The 18141-nt window shown below is 40.7% G+C and overlaps 1 protein-coding gene across 2 annotated transcripts; it reads right to left on the bottom strand.

Annotated features, from left to right (window-relative positions):
• Nucleotides 1-1334: 1334 nt before the first annotated feature.
• On the bottom strand, nucleotides 1335-18102 carry secisbp2l (SECIS binding protein 2-like). Of its 2 annotated transcripts, none has more exons than XM_063472677.1 (18): nucleotides 17864-18102; nucleotides 14723-14916; nucleotides 13041-13368; nucleotides 12784-12922; nucleotides 11980-12203; nucleotides 11241-11265; nucleotides 10973-11088; nucleotides 10550-10660; nucleotides 10334-10444; nucleotides 9552-9719; nucleotides 9246-9387; nucleotides 8076-8251; nucleotides 7858-7990; nucleotides 7588-7750; nucleotides 6696-6916; nucleotides 4708-4862; nucleotides 4358-4577; nucleotides 1335-3901 (listed from the first exon to the last, which is right to left on the bottom strand). In XM_063472677.1, exons 1-18 carry the CDS (start codon nucleotides 17882-17884, stop codon nucleotides 3306-3308), a joined length of 3243 nt encoding a protein of 1080 aa, XP_063328747.1. In that variant the 5' UTR covers nucleotides 17885-18102; the 3' UTR covers nucleotides 1335-3305. The 2 variants fall into 2 exon arrangements, with proteins under 2 accessions (XP_063328747.1, XP_063328753.1); XM_063472683.1 differs by having other exon boundaries at nucleotides 10973-11085.
• Nucleotides 18103-18141: the final 39 nt, after the last annotated feature.

Below are 18141 nucleotides of genomic sequence, written 5' to 3'. Positions count from 1 at the left end.
CCATTTAAACAGTGTTTTACATACTGGTATTATTCCTGATTGAAAGATTGTCTTTCAGATTGCAGCGGTGCCTCCATACTCTCAAGTTCCACAGTAAAAGCATTTTAAACCATGGAGCTTTACCTTTTTCCATAAAATAATAATTACACACCACTAGCTATTGTCAAAGAGTATGCAATATTGAAATCTAAGTGATGTCTATGGCAGAGTTTTGTCCCTTCCTAGTGGCCGTTTATTAAAACTACAATCTATATGATGTTGCTACCACTTTTTTCAGTAATCAGCTGGTCTGTTAACTATAAACTCAGGAGCTGCTTTGTTTTGTAGCTCTGTTCAACTGCACATTTACGACAACCACCACGCTGCAGCAAATCAGTGCAGCTCTAGGGTTTGGAGAGAATGATCTGAAAAAGAGAAAATCAGAATCAGAATCAGAATACTTTATTGTTTCCTAGGGGAAATACCCAGCGAACGGCAGTTCAGTGGGAGAAAATACTTATTTATGTCAGAAGAGAATGGCCAGACTGCTTTGGGCTAAGAACAATTCAAATTACTACTCATTACAACCAAGGTATGCAGAAGAGCATCTCTGAATGCACAACATATTGAACCCTGAAGCAGCAGAAGAGCACACCACGTGCAGCGTTCGTGAGCTACAGGTTACACAGGCTCACCAAAATTTGACAATACAAGATGGGAAAAATGTTGCCTTCTCTTATGAGTCGGTTTCTTGCATCAACAGTTCAAGCTGGCAGTAGTGTAATGTTTTATTTTAGGTGTCATTGAAACACAACAGTCTACTTGAGTGTTTCTGCTAACATGTCCATCCCCAGCAAAATCACTGGGGAATATTTCCTGCACCTTAATTATCTGCCCCCAAAATAAATGGAACTCTGAAGGTGCAACTAATGAACTGTCCAGCCAGTGTACATTTTTAATTCAAATGTTGCCTTGTTTAAAAAATAAAATTCCTCTTCACAAAAGTCAGAGCCTGAAGACAGAATGTTTGACTCTTTTCTTTGCAAAGTAACAGAAATGATGTATTATAAAACTGATAGCGGATTAATTCTGTGGTTCCTTTTCATCTCTTGTGCAGTGTTTTCATTCATTTTAACTTTTAACTTGTTCATCTAATCTAATTTCTAGGCTTTTTCATCTTTTATTGGTTTAAAACTTATTGTTTGGTTCTTTTAACCTTGTTATTGTGATCATTTTTCTTTCTTTGTGGGGATCTTCAGGCTGCATGTGTTTGTGAAAGAACTCACATTTGGCTTTTTATAAATAAACCCAAATTAGGTTAACAATGGAGAGAAGATGAGGCACCAGTCAGAAGGTTTTCTTAAACAACATTTTAATGATGTTAATCATCAGTCCATAGGTTAAGAGTGACAACAGGGTAATGAGAAACAGCCTCTAACAATGCTGTTAATGATGTACAGTCTTAAGGAGACCATCTTAAATATCCATGTAAAGATGAGGAACACGCTGAAAAAAGTACTTCATTGAACCATTTTTTTTTCTTTGTTCACATTAGTTACAAGACCTTTACCAGTACTGTATTTACATAGTGCAAAAAACACATTTGCTGTCAAATAACATACTTTAAACACTTTGATGGAAGTCATACCAAATAAATGCCTACACAGCGTACCTTGAATCAAACTAGAAATACTTTCAAAATCCCAAGTATGATATTCTGTACACCGTCGCGTCCCATCTCCACATTGCACACAGCCTGACGTACTGCATCACTATCGACGGGCCAACACCTCTCCATGATTCACGATCGAATACTTTTATCTAATTGGATTCCAACTATTACAATGTTTAACCTACCAAATGGCTTGAAGAACAGGATGATTGTATTTTTTTAATACAATGCAAAATCAAAATCTCCTTTGTACAATTAATATTTACAAAGGTATGTGCATGACTTGGTGATGACTTATTTAACTAGCGGTGGTGAAGCACTGAGGATTTTAGTTTTAATCAAATGTTGTTTGGGGGGGGGGGGGGGCAAAGACAAATTTCTTTAGTTCACACGTTTGTCTTCCAGCATCCAGTTTTCCAATTATTTCATGAAGCTGTAAGCTACACACACAGGCTCAGTGCTTTACTATTGAGAAAGTAACAACCAAGTTGTGTCTCTCAGAATTTACTAGGGAAAATGTACTTTCGGGATTGAACAAAGATCTCAGTGTTGATGATAATGATGCTAGGAACCTTGGTAAGAGACGGCTTGAGAGCCCCGCCATCAGAGAACACGAGTGAGCGGAAAAAAAACAGGAGCATTTTTCTTTGTTTTGTTTTTTTATGAAGCATGGACAGCATCTAGGAACTAGGACTCCATTCAGAGGAAAACAAACCCCAAATAATTTGACAATAGACAAGATCAATATGACAAAACATTACATATTGTAGTAAAACCACCTAGACAAGGTTATATTCACAAAGCTTGATTTGCTTCTTAGAAGTTAAGTAATTTAAATCATCTGAATACAGAATGAGACACTTATTTATTTAAACATTAAAAAACACGACAACTGATGCGCGGGAGTGGTTTTGGTACAAAGACAGAACCCCTGACACTGTAATATTCCGTGATGAAAGCTAATTGCCAACTAAGCAGTTATAAAGAAACGCCCTCTCTCTCTCTTTTCCTCCTGGAGCAGCGAGGTGAAATTAAACACACAAACACACACATTATTTACAAAGCTAAAGCCAAAGGACAGAGCAAAATAAATGCAAACTGTGCCTCCAAAGCGCACACACAAACACACAAATACTTGCAGAGCTGAAAACCCTCCGAGCTCTGAATAAAGTTAAGATGTGAGTTGAAAGGTTCCAACCTTCCTCCTCTGTGAGCTGCAGACACCAGCTCAACGTCATTGAGCGCCCATCGCTCGCTCCCACAAATGTTCCTGACTCTGAAAGAGTTCAGCTGTGGAGGAGGGAAAGCTCCACCCTATATTCAAGTGTTGCAGGTTATGGGGCCGAAAAAAAAAAAAATGAAAAGAAAAATAAAGAGGGCATCCTTTTAAAATCATCAGATGGGTTTTGGTGTGAATCTATAACCCTCAGACTTTGTTAGCTGTTTGGTCTGTGACTCTGTGGTTTTAAGTTGGTCAGTTTCTCTGTAATGTGTGCGTGTGTGTGCGTGTGTGAGTGAGTGAGAGAGCATTGGTCAGCTGGGTGGATACCTGAGATTATGACTTGTGTCAGGGGCTAGACACAAAGGAGGAGGGCTGCTGGTTGCTGTGAAGAGGGATGTGTGAGAGGGAGGGAATGTATGTGTGTAAGTGATTTCAACCAGTGGGCTTTTTAGCCTCCGCTTGTTCTTTGCCTTCCATCTTTGTCTTTGTGATCTCTGCTGAATCAAGGTCCTCATCATCCTCACTCTGTACCCTCTCCTCTCCATCCTCTTCCTCCTCCTCTTCAGTACTTTCTTGGCTCTTTCCCAGCTGGAGGTTTTCCAGGGTCTTGGACACCCAGGATTCAATGCGGCTGCTCAGAGTGGGCACTTCTACAGAAATGGGTTCAGGAGTGTAGTCCTCCTCCTCATCCTCCTCTTCCTCAGCCTCCTCCAACATCCCAGGAACCAGGGTGGAAGTGGTGGAAGTGATGGATGAGTTCAGCGGCCCCCTGCAGCTTCCATCCAACGAGCCTGTCTCTGTGCTCTGCTGAGAGGCCAGCTCCAGCCTGTCGTCAGCTCGGACCTCATCTCTCTCTGGAGCCGGAGCCCTGGGCTGGGGAACGGTAGCGCCAAGAGGGGCGGTGTTGTTGGTAACTGCTGGGGCCTCACTGTCTCTCTGGGTGCCTGTTAAGGGTGAAGGGCGACTCAGCTCGCTCTCCACAGGTTCTGGGGCATCAGAAGTCTCCATCATGCTTCTCCAATTGGTCTCTGGAGGAAAAATACAACCACATGGTCCATTTTCTCAGATCACCAACATTACAGGTGAGGAAAGTAACTCAATAAACTACACACTACACAATATCTTAAAAACATTACACCAGTGGTCCCCAACCTTTCACATGTTTGAGTTGTTAATACTTCCAAATAGAACTATCTGAATTTTATTCAGGAAAAAAGTCTAAATTAATGAAAAGTCGAAGAAAACAACCATATTTCTCTAGACCTTAGTGTTGCCTACCTTGTTTCCCCATTAATCATCTCACCATCCCCAGGATTTATCCACAGAAAATTCTGTGTGACCTTTAAACTTAGGTTTGTAACAACTAGTATACTGTACATTTAGATAAACAGAACTCTACTCCAACCAGCTACTACTGCCAAAGAGGTTCTTTGATAACACTGATAACATAAAACAAATAGTAAAGAAACAGAAACAGGGCTTACCATATTCCTTTTCATTAACCTCTGAGATGGGCTCAGAGAAGATGGAGCAAAAGGAGATGGCTGAAGCAGCAGAGTGGTTGCGGGAATGCCCCATGTGATGAGGGACCTTCTTGTCATTCTTCAGAGCCTCCTCAGCCTGCTCCTGCTCCAGAGCGGACACCATGTCCTTGTAGGCCTTCCTAGCCTCTTCGGTTAGAGAAACTAAATGGTTGAAGAGTCCCTGAGAACGGCATTTAAAAAACAACAAACAAACAAACAAACAAAAAAAAGATACAGAGAGCTCATCATCACTAACTTGGGCAGATTATGTGAATAAGCAATAAAGGTTTAAAATGACATGAGTGTCCTACCTCAGCTCCAGAATAGTTGAAAATGCCCACAACACTAACGGGCACCAGCTTGTTGACACAGCGTCCAAGAGCTTTTCTGCCCAAGGCAAACACAAACGGGATCTCCTGCTCCCTGGCCATCGCAATTACATTATATAAAGCTTCATCCAAACCACCTGCAGCACAGAAAAACAATCAGTGACTCAAATGTATCACACTTGGGAAGAAGAGAAAACTAAACAAAACAAAAAACCAACACACACACACACACACACACACACACACACACACACACACACACACACACACACACACACACACACACACACACACACACACTAGAAACATTACATTTGGAGCTCCCACAGTGACATGAGTGACGATCATGGGTTAATACACCGTGGTAAAATAAATAAAATATGCACACAGTACAATGCATGAATTTTTAAATATAAATGTATTTTGCCAGAAACACCAGAATCTTTAAAGTTCACAAAACAATTTCAACAACTGCCAGATAGCTAAAACAGCAAACAATTAAAGAGCAGGTAAACAGACTCTGCGCAAAAACGTAAACCAAAGCACAAATTCCCCCGGTCAAACGACGGCACATACGCGGACATGTCGTCAGGTGGTGAAAGCCGATATCTCACAGATTCCCAAACTGCACGTTTTGTTACTCTCTGACCAAAATTCACTGAACCAGCAGCAGAAGAAAACCAAAACTACGCATCATGTTTGAAAAACATCGTCATGTATTCCCTCTTACTTTTGCCATTTTACTTCCACCATGATAACAATCACACTTCCTCCTCTCTCTCACTTTACTTCAAGACCAGATTCCCATCAGAGATCTGTTTGCTTTTTATGCTCAAGTCTACTGTTGTGTCCAGTGTTGGGTTTTTCTTGTTTTTTTTTTCCCCCCGACAAGAAAGCCTAATTTCTGCTGTTCAGTACCAAAGAAATGTAAACTTTTACAAATTATGCCAAATTACAAAGCACTTAGCTGTGTCTCTAATAAAACCTCTGTAACTTTGTAACTTTGCTCTGCTTCACTTCACTTTCTTCCATTTTTGATCTACTGCAGAATATTTTCAAGGTGCTTATCTGCTATAAAAAGCCTGGCCAGGAAAATCTCCTTCATATTTTTTGGTTTTATCCTCAATTACTTTGACACAAAGGCATCTGCTGTGATGCTTGCACCTTTGATTAAGTCTAACAAGTGTCAGCTCTGCTTTTGTACATAGATCGTTTACACAAATGCTCATAATTCTGATTTTTCTGACTGTCCGAGTCGAAATCGAATTGAATCAAATGAAATGGAGACCTTGTGAATCAGAATTGAATTAGTTGTAGAAATCAGTGATGATAACCTGCCCTAATTAGATCTCAAAAAATATAATGAATCTAAAGCAGATAAACTGGCTTTCACATAATAATAACTGCAGAGCTTGCCCAGTATGGCCAGCAGGAAATGACATATCTTGTGTCCATGCATTACTAACATGTGGCTATGTGCATTTGATCCTATGGTCACACATTACTACATTACTTGTGGTAATGCAATAGTACCTCTAATATCTTGTGGCAACAAAATAACCACATTGGCCTAGCAAACACAGGTACTGCATTCCCCTTCTTAAATCCATTTTTGGTTGAGCTTCGTCATTGCTCAGTTAGTGTGTGAGCTGTTCAGTGCTAAATAAGTAGTATAGTTTTTTTATATAGCTTTTTTTTTATCATTTATTTTTTTGTTGTTTCTGAAAATGACTCTATTAGGCCACAAACAGTGAAACAGGCTGGAGAGCTAAAATATGAAAACTGCTGTAATGGTCCTTAAAAACAGACATTTCTCTGTTAGCTGCAACATGTGACTGATTTCCAATTGCAACATAAATATATTAACAAATAATCATATGAACTCAAACCTATCGGCAGCTCAGCTGGTCAGACCTTAGACAATATGACCTAATATGGCTTGATGCTGGAGGTAGTACTGCAATAATCACCTTTGGCCTGAATCTTCTCACAGTTGGGAGAGATGATGACACATTTAATCTTATGAAGCTTCATGTGCTTGGTGACCTCTCTCAGACCCATGACCAGGCGACGCTTGGATTTAGCCTTGGTTGGATCCTTCTGGTAGACTCGCTCCTGGAAGCGAACCAGTTCCTGTAGCAGCAAAGTCACGCTCTCGTCGATCTCCTTGCTCAGCACTTGGTTACAGTACCTGCAGAAGAGGGAGGGAGAAAGAAAGAAAATGACAACAAAATGCTAAACATTCTTTTAATTGTAACAGTTAATTGAAGAGTGTCTGTCTACTTGGGACTGACTTATGTCCTACAAGGCTTTAAATGACTTTCAAAGTTTATGCAGCTCTTCATGACAGCTTTGTTTACCTCTTTGTTCATGATGCTTATGCTACTATACTTTGCTACTGGAAGTTCTACTGGTGTGGTCTGAGGAACAAGTGTCCTGAGGGTCATAGCTGAGAGGAGGAGCGTGGCTACAGAGGCCTTTTGAAGACTTAAAAGCTAAATCTGTTCTAGACGAGTGGGTTGGCACAATAGGCCCACATCAGCGGCCAGAGCGGGACAATGCTGTATTTGTGACCGCTGGCATACATTTTTGCCGAGAGAGGACAATGCGCTCGGCATCTGTGCCATACTCTACAATTCTTTATTGTACAGATCCGCCCTTAAAAACACCCGATAACATTCAGAGTATGCGTCTTACAAGCCGAGGCTCTGTGATTTTTGAGTGGGGCAAGTATTTGCTTTACTAACCATTTTTGTTACCACACTGGGTTTTTGCAGACATTCCAGGCATTTCTTACTAAAGGTCTGCCCCATTCGATAGTCACAGTTTTTCAGTTCACGCGGGGTAATAGTGAGCACTTACTCTCTGAAACGTCGGCTGTGGATCTTGGTGATGGCATTTGAAGCCATGGGACTTCCGATACCCGAGCTGGCAGGAGAACCTTGGGACACTGGGGTGATGCTGTAAGGAGAGTTCTGACTGGCTGGGGAAAGGGATGTATCACTGGGCACACTCAGACCATTTTCTGGATCACAAAAAGCACACCACAAATAAGAATGAGGAACTTTATAACGGATTAAAAAAGAAAAGCGTGGGTACTGAATTACTTCACTTCTTGGTAATGACACTGACCTTCCTGAGAAGCAGGCTCTTGCGTAAGATCATCAGTAAAATGTAGACACTCATCCCCATGTTCGTCATGACTTGATGACTCTTGTTCTGCACATGGCTTCCCTTTCTTCCCTTCACGTTCCTTCAAAATAATCTACATAAACAAAGAGAAAAAACAATGTCTAACACAAAGGTACTTAAAGAGAACTTTAATATACTTTCATTCTTAAATTATTAACCTTCTTGAGGGCTGTTGGTCGTTTGACTTTGGGGATCTCTCTCTCCTTCCCTCTCTTAATACGAGGTGCAGTGGAGTCCAAGGCATTATGCGGGGTCGAGTGCGACTGCTGATGACCCCTCAACATAGACGGCACACTGGTAGAGCCTGAGCTGTGGAAGGGAGTAGTTGTTCCAACTGCAGACAAAGAGAATGAAATCTAAGTATATGTACATGTGTGTGAACATAGGGGTCGTGATGTTTGGTTCAAGGCTGCATGACGAATCAAATTTTTATCTTGATCACAATTTTTGCTTCCTGCAATTACATGAACATGAGCAGGTGGGCAACATTTAAATTCCATGTTCTGCCAATTAAAAAAAATGCAAAGCAAATTAAGTGCTGCCTAACTTCGACCACGTGCCAATCACAGCTGCTCCCCACTGTGTGCAGCTTGAAGTTTCCTGCACTTTATGCACAGCAGAAGGCAAAGAGCTTGTAACTCAAAGCAGCCAGTTGCTACATAGTTGTTAAATGCAGTACTTCAGATTTATCCTGCAAACTGCCTGAAAACACATGACAAACTGCAGTATAATTAATGCCAAAGATCCATGTCCACTAAGAACAGTAACAAATGCTTTAGGAAAGACGTTTCCTCTCGTGCAGTGAGTTTTTTCAAAGTAGTAAAACCCATGCTGTATGCAAAACATCACAGTATATACAAAGGGATCTCATAGCTGTTGAATGCTTTGCTGCGTATGTTCACATCCATCATGTGGGTATAATTAATGGAATGAAAGAGTTCATCTTACTTTCCTGCTAAGATTCGTTTAGAAAGATCAACAGGAATACACTGTAATGGTGAAAGCAGTGTCCAGACTTCATTCTGAAGTTGTTTTTTTTTTTATTTCTAAGAGATGCTCTTGAACAAAATAATCGTGAATATAATTTTGGCCATAATCGTGCAGCCCTGGTTTGTCTGGACACAGAGGTAACAGTCAGTTAGTTACCAAGCCAGCAACACAAATTCTGCAGCATTAGGCAACAATCACTACAAATCTACAGAGCACAACCTACTACAAGCCTCAAAGTAAACAGCTTACTTTTGATAGATTTAGCTTAAATCCTTATTTCCAATTTGTATTGTAGGTTTTAAGCCCCTTTTTAACATATGATTAACTTTTTCTGATACCTGTAAAAGACAGTGGCTTGGTATTGGTGAGTTGCCTGGCTTTCATAGCCTGCTGTTGTTTCTCCAAAGCTGCCAGCATGTCTCCCAGGTCAAGCTCCACAGAGGTTTTGCTCTTTTTCCCTGCTGCTTTGATAAAAGCTTCCTGTCAGGTGACAAGAGAAAAAAAGTACATAGAATTTTTAAAAGGTGAATTACAACTGAAGAATCCCACATTTGTGTGCTAAAAATAATAATATAATAATTTAAGGCCATGAAGTGGTGAGTTCCAGCCTGTTCCAGCCCAGGAAACATAAGCAGAGTTCATACCTGTAGTTTCTTCTGCTCCATGCTGATTTCAGAATATTCCTGTGCAGTGGCCAAGGCAGCAGCAAGAGCCTTTTTCCTCTGGCTTTTGGCCCTCTTGGGAACAGAAGTGGTGATGGGGATGGGTGTCTGTACAATGTTGATAGGGGAGTTTTCTGGCAGATTTTCCAGCTGTTATGAAAGTAGATGCACACATTAGCAAAGATGCAAAGATTTCCCAATACAATATTTGGTGATTTGGCTGCACTGATACACAACCATCAGAGGACAACAACAAGAAAATATCCAGCTGTCAGAAAACAATTTTTCCACCCTGTGTGTGATTTGGTACATCTCAACTGTACTCTCAATTTTTCCCCAATCATGTACAGCTTCAATTATCAACTACATTTACACACTGAAAGACATAATGGTGTCACAACTGAGTGATGGGGAGTAGGAGGACACACCCCAAATGTTTGTACTTATTTAAGAAGGTGATGTGCACTGACACTAGTTAGATAAAGAAATCTTGCTGGACACTTTCCTATATACACAAAGTATGAAGTAATAGTTATCCATCTATATCAAAAAGTTTGTATTTCCTTTTTTTTTTAAATTAAAAATAAAATAAATTGCTTATTTAAATCACATTTAACTATTAATGTAGAAAAAGTACAATGGCAAATCTGTTCATGTTTTATGTCAGGGATGGTATCACTGCCTGATATAAGAAGGACACATACACAGCCCTTATATTCAAATGATGGCACAGAGAACTGTGTTCAAAAGGGGTTTTGCCTTACCAGGTTTTTGGGCAGCTTAGGTTGCGTATGTGTCTGAGCTGGGGTTGATTCTGGTTTGTTACTGCGCTGAGCGGCCACACCAGAAGCAAGATCTGGAAACTCATCTTCATCCTAGCAAATCCACAGAAATTCATTTGGCACAAAATTCAAATTCTCCAAAAAAAAAGACATGTCATGGTAACAGTACTGAGATATTCACAGATAACACTCGCTCACCTCAAAGTAGAGGGGCTCTGGAGTGAGGTCTGTGCCTGTGACTGCTACTGGCGGATGTCTTTGTTCCGACTGGTTGAGTGGCATACGCCCTTGACACCCACTGTGGTAATCCTGAAAGGCAGAAACAGAGAGTGAACACACCAGTCAGACAGGGTACCACTGGAATTCAACAAGTTTCTCAACCCCGGTCTATTTGTGTAGCTAGTATCAAAGGAGGGGAACTTGTTGGGAAAGGAGGCCAGAGCAAAAATAGCAAAATAAACTAATTAACACATGTAGCTGACTCAGTATTTCAAGGCATCTAAAAATGGCAACAACAAAAAAAGAATGCTAATGATTTAATTTTGAAACATGACAATTATTTCTCTTTAAAGTACGTTATGCTGAACAAGTCTGTCTCTGCTCCACTGGGATCTATTTTACCTGTGAGAAGTTTCTCTGCTCGGGATTCTTCCTCTGATCTGCTCTGTGAAACTGACCGTTTCTGTCCACCCAGGACTTTGAGGTAGCCTGAGATGCTACATTTACCCAGGTACCTGCTAGTAAATATAAAGGGGGGGGGAAAAGTATTTCTCATGCAAAAGGAGCACCTCCATCCTTTTTAATACAATAACTACAGGATACGTAATAAATATCAGTATAAAAACACAAAGTGAAAGTGAGCTCAGTAAATATCTTAGGCCAAACTTACCAGTCATTACACCAGCCTCTACTCCCTATAACACACACAGACAAAAGAAAATAAAAAAAGCTGAGCCATTTGTATGTTTCACTACGTGGGCAAATTAATTTAAAGACTTTAGTACAGCTCCCTCATTGGTGTTAACTCTGCTATATACTTAAATTGGTTCCATTATAACTATAATAGCGAACATCAAAAAGAAACAATGGACTAAAAGAGAAATTTGGAAATGTGGCACTTTATACTACATTATACTTTTATTATACTTTTTCCAAGTATAACAAAAACAAATCCTCAGATTCAAAGTGCCCTCAGCACCTTTATTATAAAATTGTAAATTAATTTCAGCTACATCTGATGAAAAATCTACACACTACCTTCATAAAATCAGAAACTTACTACATTCATATCTATCACTTTCGCTCGTTAGTCCTTAGGCTTATGCAGCTTCTAGGCTGTGTGTTACTCTAAAGCAATCATTTAAGTTCCACTCTAAGTACACATCAGAACATATTTTGCCAGATATCACATTACTAAAGCTACAGACACTGTAACTGACCTTTCGGTGTGACTTTAAAAATATTCAACTTCCTCTTCCCATCTTATATCTGTACAGCATTGTTTATTTTATGCTTCACATGATTAGAGTTAAAAATATCCTTCGAACCAGCACTCCTTTTGCTGACAAAATATATATATCAAAGGTAAGTGTACTGGTTTTGGAGGCCTTTGTCAGTAGGCAACATACCATGGGTGCTGCTGTGTTCTCTGCTGTTCTTTGCATCACCCCGGTTCCCTGGTTATGTTTGGGGCTACAGTAGCCGCTATCACTGTCTATATCGGCTTCACTTGCACCAGTCTCGTTGTAGCTTTCAGCTGGATGGGAAGCCCGTCTTCTCTTTGTTCGGTTTTTCCACAGCAGAGGACTTACTCGCTCGGCAGCACAACGCCCTGATACCTCACCTGGGAAATCTGAGGACAAGGTAGAGGAAACTTAGACCGTCAAATGTAATAAAACTTCAGTCAACTTTACTCCGACCATCAATGTGACATTTTATTATTATATGGTTATAAAATCCCAGCTGTGGAGTCAAACTATTTAAACAGGCTTGTTAGCTCACTCAAGCAAAAGAAATATTGCTGACATACTTGTCTGCGAAAGGTTAACCTTTCTAACTAGAAAATCAGCATTCCACTTTTTTTTTGTTTTTATTTCTTTTAGAAGCACAGACATCACCAACATCAACCTGTAAGACTAGACACAGCTCTTACTGGTATTGTGTCCTACTTCCTCGCTGACAGGAAAGAGTCTTGTTGTTACGTAAAGCAATTAACTTTAACAAAGTCTGGAATGTGTTCAACTTCAACTTCCTTCAAGTGATAGGAAAAAAGGAACATGACTGACCTTAGTCATATTTAAACTCAGATTATTCACAGTCTGCAGACTTAAAAGTCTTTCTTATTTGACATTGTTTATTGTTACATAAATCCTGCACACAGCCTGAGTGCTAGGAATTAAACATATCTTTAATTATAACCACAGTATTCGTACCGGTCTGCTGTGCTGCATCCACCAACATTATGGTTTTAGTCCTGCCATCCGGCCCTAAGGTGCACACCTCCTTCTGTACAGCTACACTCCTGGTTGGAGGCCGACGACCTCTTGTCGGCTGGCATACACCCAAATGTTGCTGTAGAACAAAGAAAGGGCATTCTCACAAAGTTGATAGAGATAAATGGGGGCAAACGTTTAAGTGTGAAATAACATCAGTAGAACAAAATCCAAATAAAGCTGTTGATTTTCTGCACCTTCGGGAGAACATTAGACCGGACCATGCCTCTCCCCCGCTGACTGGTCATTCCATATGCTGGCCCCAGTGCCATGGGTCTTTCACTGACATCTGCAGACACAGGACTGACCACTCCAGCTTGTACTGGACCTGGATAGGTGCCAGGGAAGGGCTGGTAGAAGCCCATCACAGGTGGGCATGGCGCAGGCATGATTTGGTAGTAAGCGTAGTCATTAGAGACAGGCGGCTGGGGAGAAGACAAGATTGGGTAGGCCAGGTATGGACCACCAGGGGTAGGATTAGGCTGCTGCCAGCGCAGCTCTCCTCCATTATACATGGGATGTTGCCTGTGGAGCAGCAGAAAAATGACATGTTGGATTATTACCAATATTAAACCCTTTCAACTAAACGCAACCATGAAAATCAAGCATGTCTTCTCCACCACGGGGTTTTTGTGGAAAGCTGTCTAAAGCCAGCTCAAAATTTTCTGTAACAACTTAAACAGAACAATACTCCCTTCCCAGAGCACACTAAACAACAACATACAGTACGCCACAGAACGTTCAATGAGCTAGATGTCATCTTAACACAGGTCAAATAACAGCCAAGTAGGTATATGGTATATGAAAGAGAAATAAATACTCTGCATAACTCTTTCTGGCATTCATCACTGCATTGTGTACATATCTGCACTGGGGATGCACCAATCCTGGAATTCTGGCCTGATGTTTTAAGAGTCTTCACCTCTTCAAACCATCTTTGAAAGTTTAACTACTGCAAGGCTGATGTGACACAACAATTAAATATTGCCCACTGACACTGGTAAATGCTGTTCCCTTTTACCGATAATACTAACAGTCAGTTAGCTAAATATCGGCAAATACTGAAATTTGTTTTTTATATACCAATGCACCTCTACTTTGTGGACTTTGTTTCCAGTGTTTAAAACGTGTCTTCGTTTTTTTTTTAAACATGTAGCACTGCTGGGACAACTGATTAATATGTCCTCTACAAAATAAGAGGGCTTATAATGGAAAGGTTATCATATGTAATGCTGGTTTGTAAGAGGGTACATGCACAAAATACACAAATGGTGATAACGATCCAGTTGACATTTTCACAGCCAGCCTGCTATAGTGGGCATTTCCTTGCATTCAAATTGTAGGGAAGGAAACAAAAGAACGGATGTTCGCAGGATATAACAGATCACTCAGGACAAAGAAAGAGGGACTGGAAACACAGATTACCCCTCGATATAAACTCTCTAAAGCTATGGAGGTTTCCATTCATAATTAAACAGTCTTACAGTACAGAGCAATGTAATGGTTCAGAATCAGCGCATTGTTTCAAGGATCTGATCAGCATCTTGTTTTGTGAAGCACAACATTGGGAATGAAGTGTGTGTTTTTTTCAATGACTTTAGTGACAAAGAATAAATAAGTTACTCCAAAAATAGAAGTAGTGGTGAACAGTTTAGAAGAGAGCAGATTGTTCTTATGCAGTTCAAAAGTCACCAGACTTCCCACAATGCTACGGAGGGGGGGGGGAACGATATTTCAACACTAGCAACACTGGAAAAATCCATAATTATCCTGAACTAGAACCACCAGTCCCATCAGCTCAGAGACAAGAGTTGGGGTTTCAGCCTTCAAGGTTTCAAACATTCCCAAATGTCCCCTCATTTTGGGAGAGTAACACTACCTGTTGGGTTGGTTCTCCTGGACGAAAGGGTAGCAGGTGATGAGGTAGCTTGGAATGGGAGTACTTTCCACCCCTCCACTGCCTCCGCCCCCTCCTCCACCTGCCTCGCCAGAAAGACTCATGCTGACTAGTGATCCGTCAAGACCTTTCTTCTGTGGGATGAACGGTTCCACTTCAGGTGAAAGCTTCACATTCTGCACAGAGATGAATGAAGAAAGATTAATGACAGATGCTGAGCAAAGGCAGACAATATTTGGCTCCATGAGAAGACGGAAACATATCTCCACCTAAGATCTATTTGTCAAATTCTAACTAGTCACTGAGCCAGCTGATCACATTTTCCACACATGTAACTAAAGAGAGCAACGAATAACATTATTTTACTGTTATTGCCACCCCACACCTACTTGAGATAGCTGTAGAATGAAGAAACAGGCCATAACAATGTAATCATGAAAACCCTTCTACGTTCTCTGCTCGGGCAGGTTTGTGATGATTGATAAGCTATCGCTCTCACGTTAAAAAAAAATTCTAGCTAATGGAAAAACTTTACAACCTTAATTCTAAAAACACTGCAAAACAACACTGACAGAGGACAGTTTATACCCAGGAACATTAATACTATAGCAGCAAACATCCAAAAGACACAAAGTGCTATTCACTGACTACCAGCAGACTGACCAGTGTTATGTGTTTTGTAGTAATCATAAACTATGCCACACATTTCCTCATACAGTTCCTGTTGGTTTACAGTCTTAAAGAGCTAAAAAACAAAACAAACAAACAAAAAACAAACAAACAGGAGGGCCTTAACACAAGGACATAAAACTTCCTTGAGATCAAATATGACTTAACACCCAACTGGAAGGGAGACATACACAGAACACTTGCCGTTTATATGGTCTAATGAAGCCAAGAGGAGTTTGGAATATTTTTATGACGCATTTATGTCATTTATAATGGGTGTTACCTAACTAGCAATGTCTATTTATTTTTAGTTTTAGGGCAATAGCGGTCATACATTCAAAGCTAATGTTTGAGGCCTTGAACGTTACAATAATTAAAAAAAATTAAGCAAAATATAAGTTAACAGTTCAGTTCCAAACTCTCCTAAAAATGTTTCCTTTGCCATTTGAAGTCAAAAACTTTACTTAATATCATGTCACCAAAGACGCTTTGCAGCTTATTACACGCTCCTTAAATGCTTGTCTGACGAAATAAACAAACAAGAGGTCCTGGTGAAAAATAAGCAAAACACTAATGCCCTGAGGCCCCCCAAAAAGACTTGATTTGAAATAAATTTGATTAATATTAACAAAATGCAAAATATTAAGTAAAGCACTACGGACCAAATATAACTGCCCCTCTTGTGCGTCATTAGTTTTTCCTTTATTGTTTACAAGAGCCGGACACACCTCTGAGACCTTGGTCTAAGTTGCCATTTTGCAAAAGATGAAGAGAGGTGACAGGGTTCAGAGTACAAAGATGGCCCCTGACTTCTGTGAAACTGTGGTCGGGATGCATGAATGGAGTATCAGTGCAGCCAGGGGATGTCACAGACAGCTATTGTCTCCCACTGCTATTGTCTATGGGTAGTTCCCACTTTTTCTTATGTAACCTATGGAGCTCATTAAATCTAAAGAGAGTTATGGTAAATGGAGCCTGCTCTGCCAGTTTGGTGACGATCACACAGCCATAAATGAAAGATTCTGAAACTCACAGACCCCCAGAGAACGGTAGCAATGTCCATGACCAGAATGATACTTCCACCAGAGTTCAGAACTACAGCAGTAGGTCTAAACATATGCGATTGCATACTATGGCTGACAGGATGATGTTACAGGATTAAGTTTGAGAGGATAAAGTAGGGACAGTACGACAGGATAAGCTAATTATCCGCCAAGCCGCAACATGGAGGCCTTGTGTGCACTCAGGGTGAATCTTGCATTTTGAACAGTAGTAGAGAATCCAGCTAACAATGTGAAGGAAGACATAGCTGGTCAGAATTCATAGCTTGATTTAACCTCGTTTTTGAGATGGTTAATGCGTCAGCTGTGATTGAAAAAAGGGCAATGAGGTCAGACCCAGATGTGCATCCCTTGGGGATGATGGACTGGGGGGCTACTGATCTCACAAGCCTTTGTTTGTGTAAGCATTTATTCTCACACCAGCTGCTGTCAAACACCGGCAAACAGCATGCGATTGTGTGCTGAAACCAGGGTGGACAGCGAGAATGTTACACATAAATAAGGAGAGGAACATCATCAGCATTGTCACATGTATTTTCTTAGAAAAAAGGATCGCATTTGACCTGTCTCATCCAGGAAAATCACCAGGAGGCAGCGATTTTGATGCCAGGTTATTTTTGAGAGACTGGCAACAAAAGCCTCGGAACACAAAAGTCAACTTTCTGCATAGCTAACAGCGTCAGAGGAATGACAGACATGCAGAAGAACCAGACATTCCTCTGCTGACGATCCATGAAACCTCTCCGCCTCCCCGATGACAACAGCACTCATGCAAACATACCTGACTGAAACCTTTTCTGAAGTCTTCTTTAAGAAATTACGATCACAATTACACAGTCAATTAAAAAAAAAAAGTACCAGCGCCTAGCGCCCACCTATCGCTCAGACTAAAATGACAAGCACCCTCAAAGAACAGCAAAGGTGTTAGCTTTAGTTAGCAAGCCGTGCTAACATTTAAGCAAGTCTGTCCATAACCACAGGAGTACTGCCACAGATATATTCCCAAGACATTTAAAAAATGACCAGAAACAAAAATGCTGGAACAAAAGAGAACAAATACACCGTGTGCTACCTTTTTAAAAAATCGCCCTTAACGCTTTAAATGCCGTTAGCCGTTTTACTATTAGCTTCCTAGCCAAATAAGAGGAGTGCTTTTATTGCTGTCGCTTGACAAAACACCGAAGCTCATTGTAGCGTTAGTACGAATAATGACACCAAAAAGCTAATTTACGCAACGAAGCCATTTGAATTACACTATCGCTTTAAGAACAATGCTAAAAGGATCCGAATTTTTGGGGCCTCGATATTACAAACTAACGTTATTTATCAATTTCTAAAGGCTAAAGCGTTAGCAACACTCCAACAAAACACACCAATTTGAAATAAACTGTACCTTGTTGTCACTCGCGTCCATGTCAGTCACCGACGCCGCGCCAGACCGTCATCGACCACAGTGTGGACGTCAGGATTGAAGTATTTTTAATTTCTTCATTGTAAATATTAATAACCAACAGTCACTCACACCCAGTTTCTAAGCAGACCCCCACCGTTAACTGTTGCTGCTGCGTCAGCTAGCTGCGCTCTCAGCGGAGTAGCTGGTGTCGAGGAGCGGACTGCTGTCAGGGGGAAAATGGGTGTCACCTGGAACGGAAGCCGTTGAGGTCCAAAAAG

This window comes from Pelmatolapia mariae, linkage group LG1 (genome assembly GCF_036321145.2).
Source record: "Pelmatolapia mariae isolate MD_Pm_ZW linkage group LG1, Pm_UMD_F_2, whole genome shotgun sequence".
NCBI lineage: Eukaryota > Metazoa > Chordata > Actinopteri > Cichliformes > Cichlidae > Pelmatolapia > Pelmatolapia mariae.
The sequence above is the reverse complement of the archived record's forward strand: the minus strand, read 5'-3'. Positions and strand labels throughout refer to the sequence as shown.

What these genes read in the sequence shown, in the direction of transcription:
- secisbp2l (XM_063472677.1), bottom strand. Translation starts at nt 17,884, where the DNA reads ATGGACGCGAGTGACAACAAG. An exon ending in CACAGCCGACGTTTCAGAGA is followed by an intron (nt 6,917 to 7,587) that starts GTAAGTGCTCAC and finishes CCTCTTCTGCAG; the next exon opens with GTACTGTAACCAAGTGCTGA. An exon ending in GGTTAATGAAAAGGAATATG is followed by an intron (nt 3,902 to 4,357) that starts GTAAGCCCTGTT and finishes TTTTTCCTCCAG; the next exon opens with AGACCAATTGGAGAAGCATG.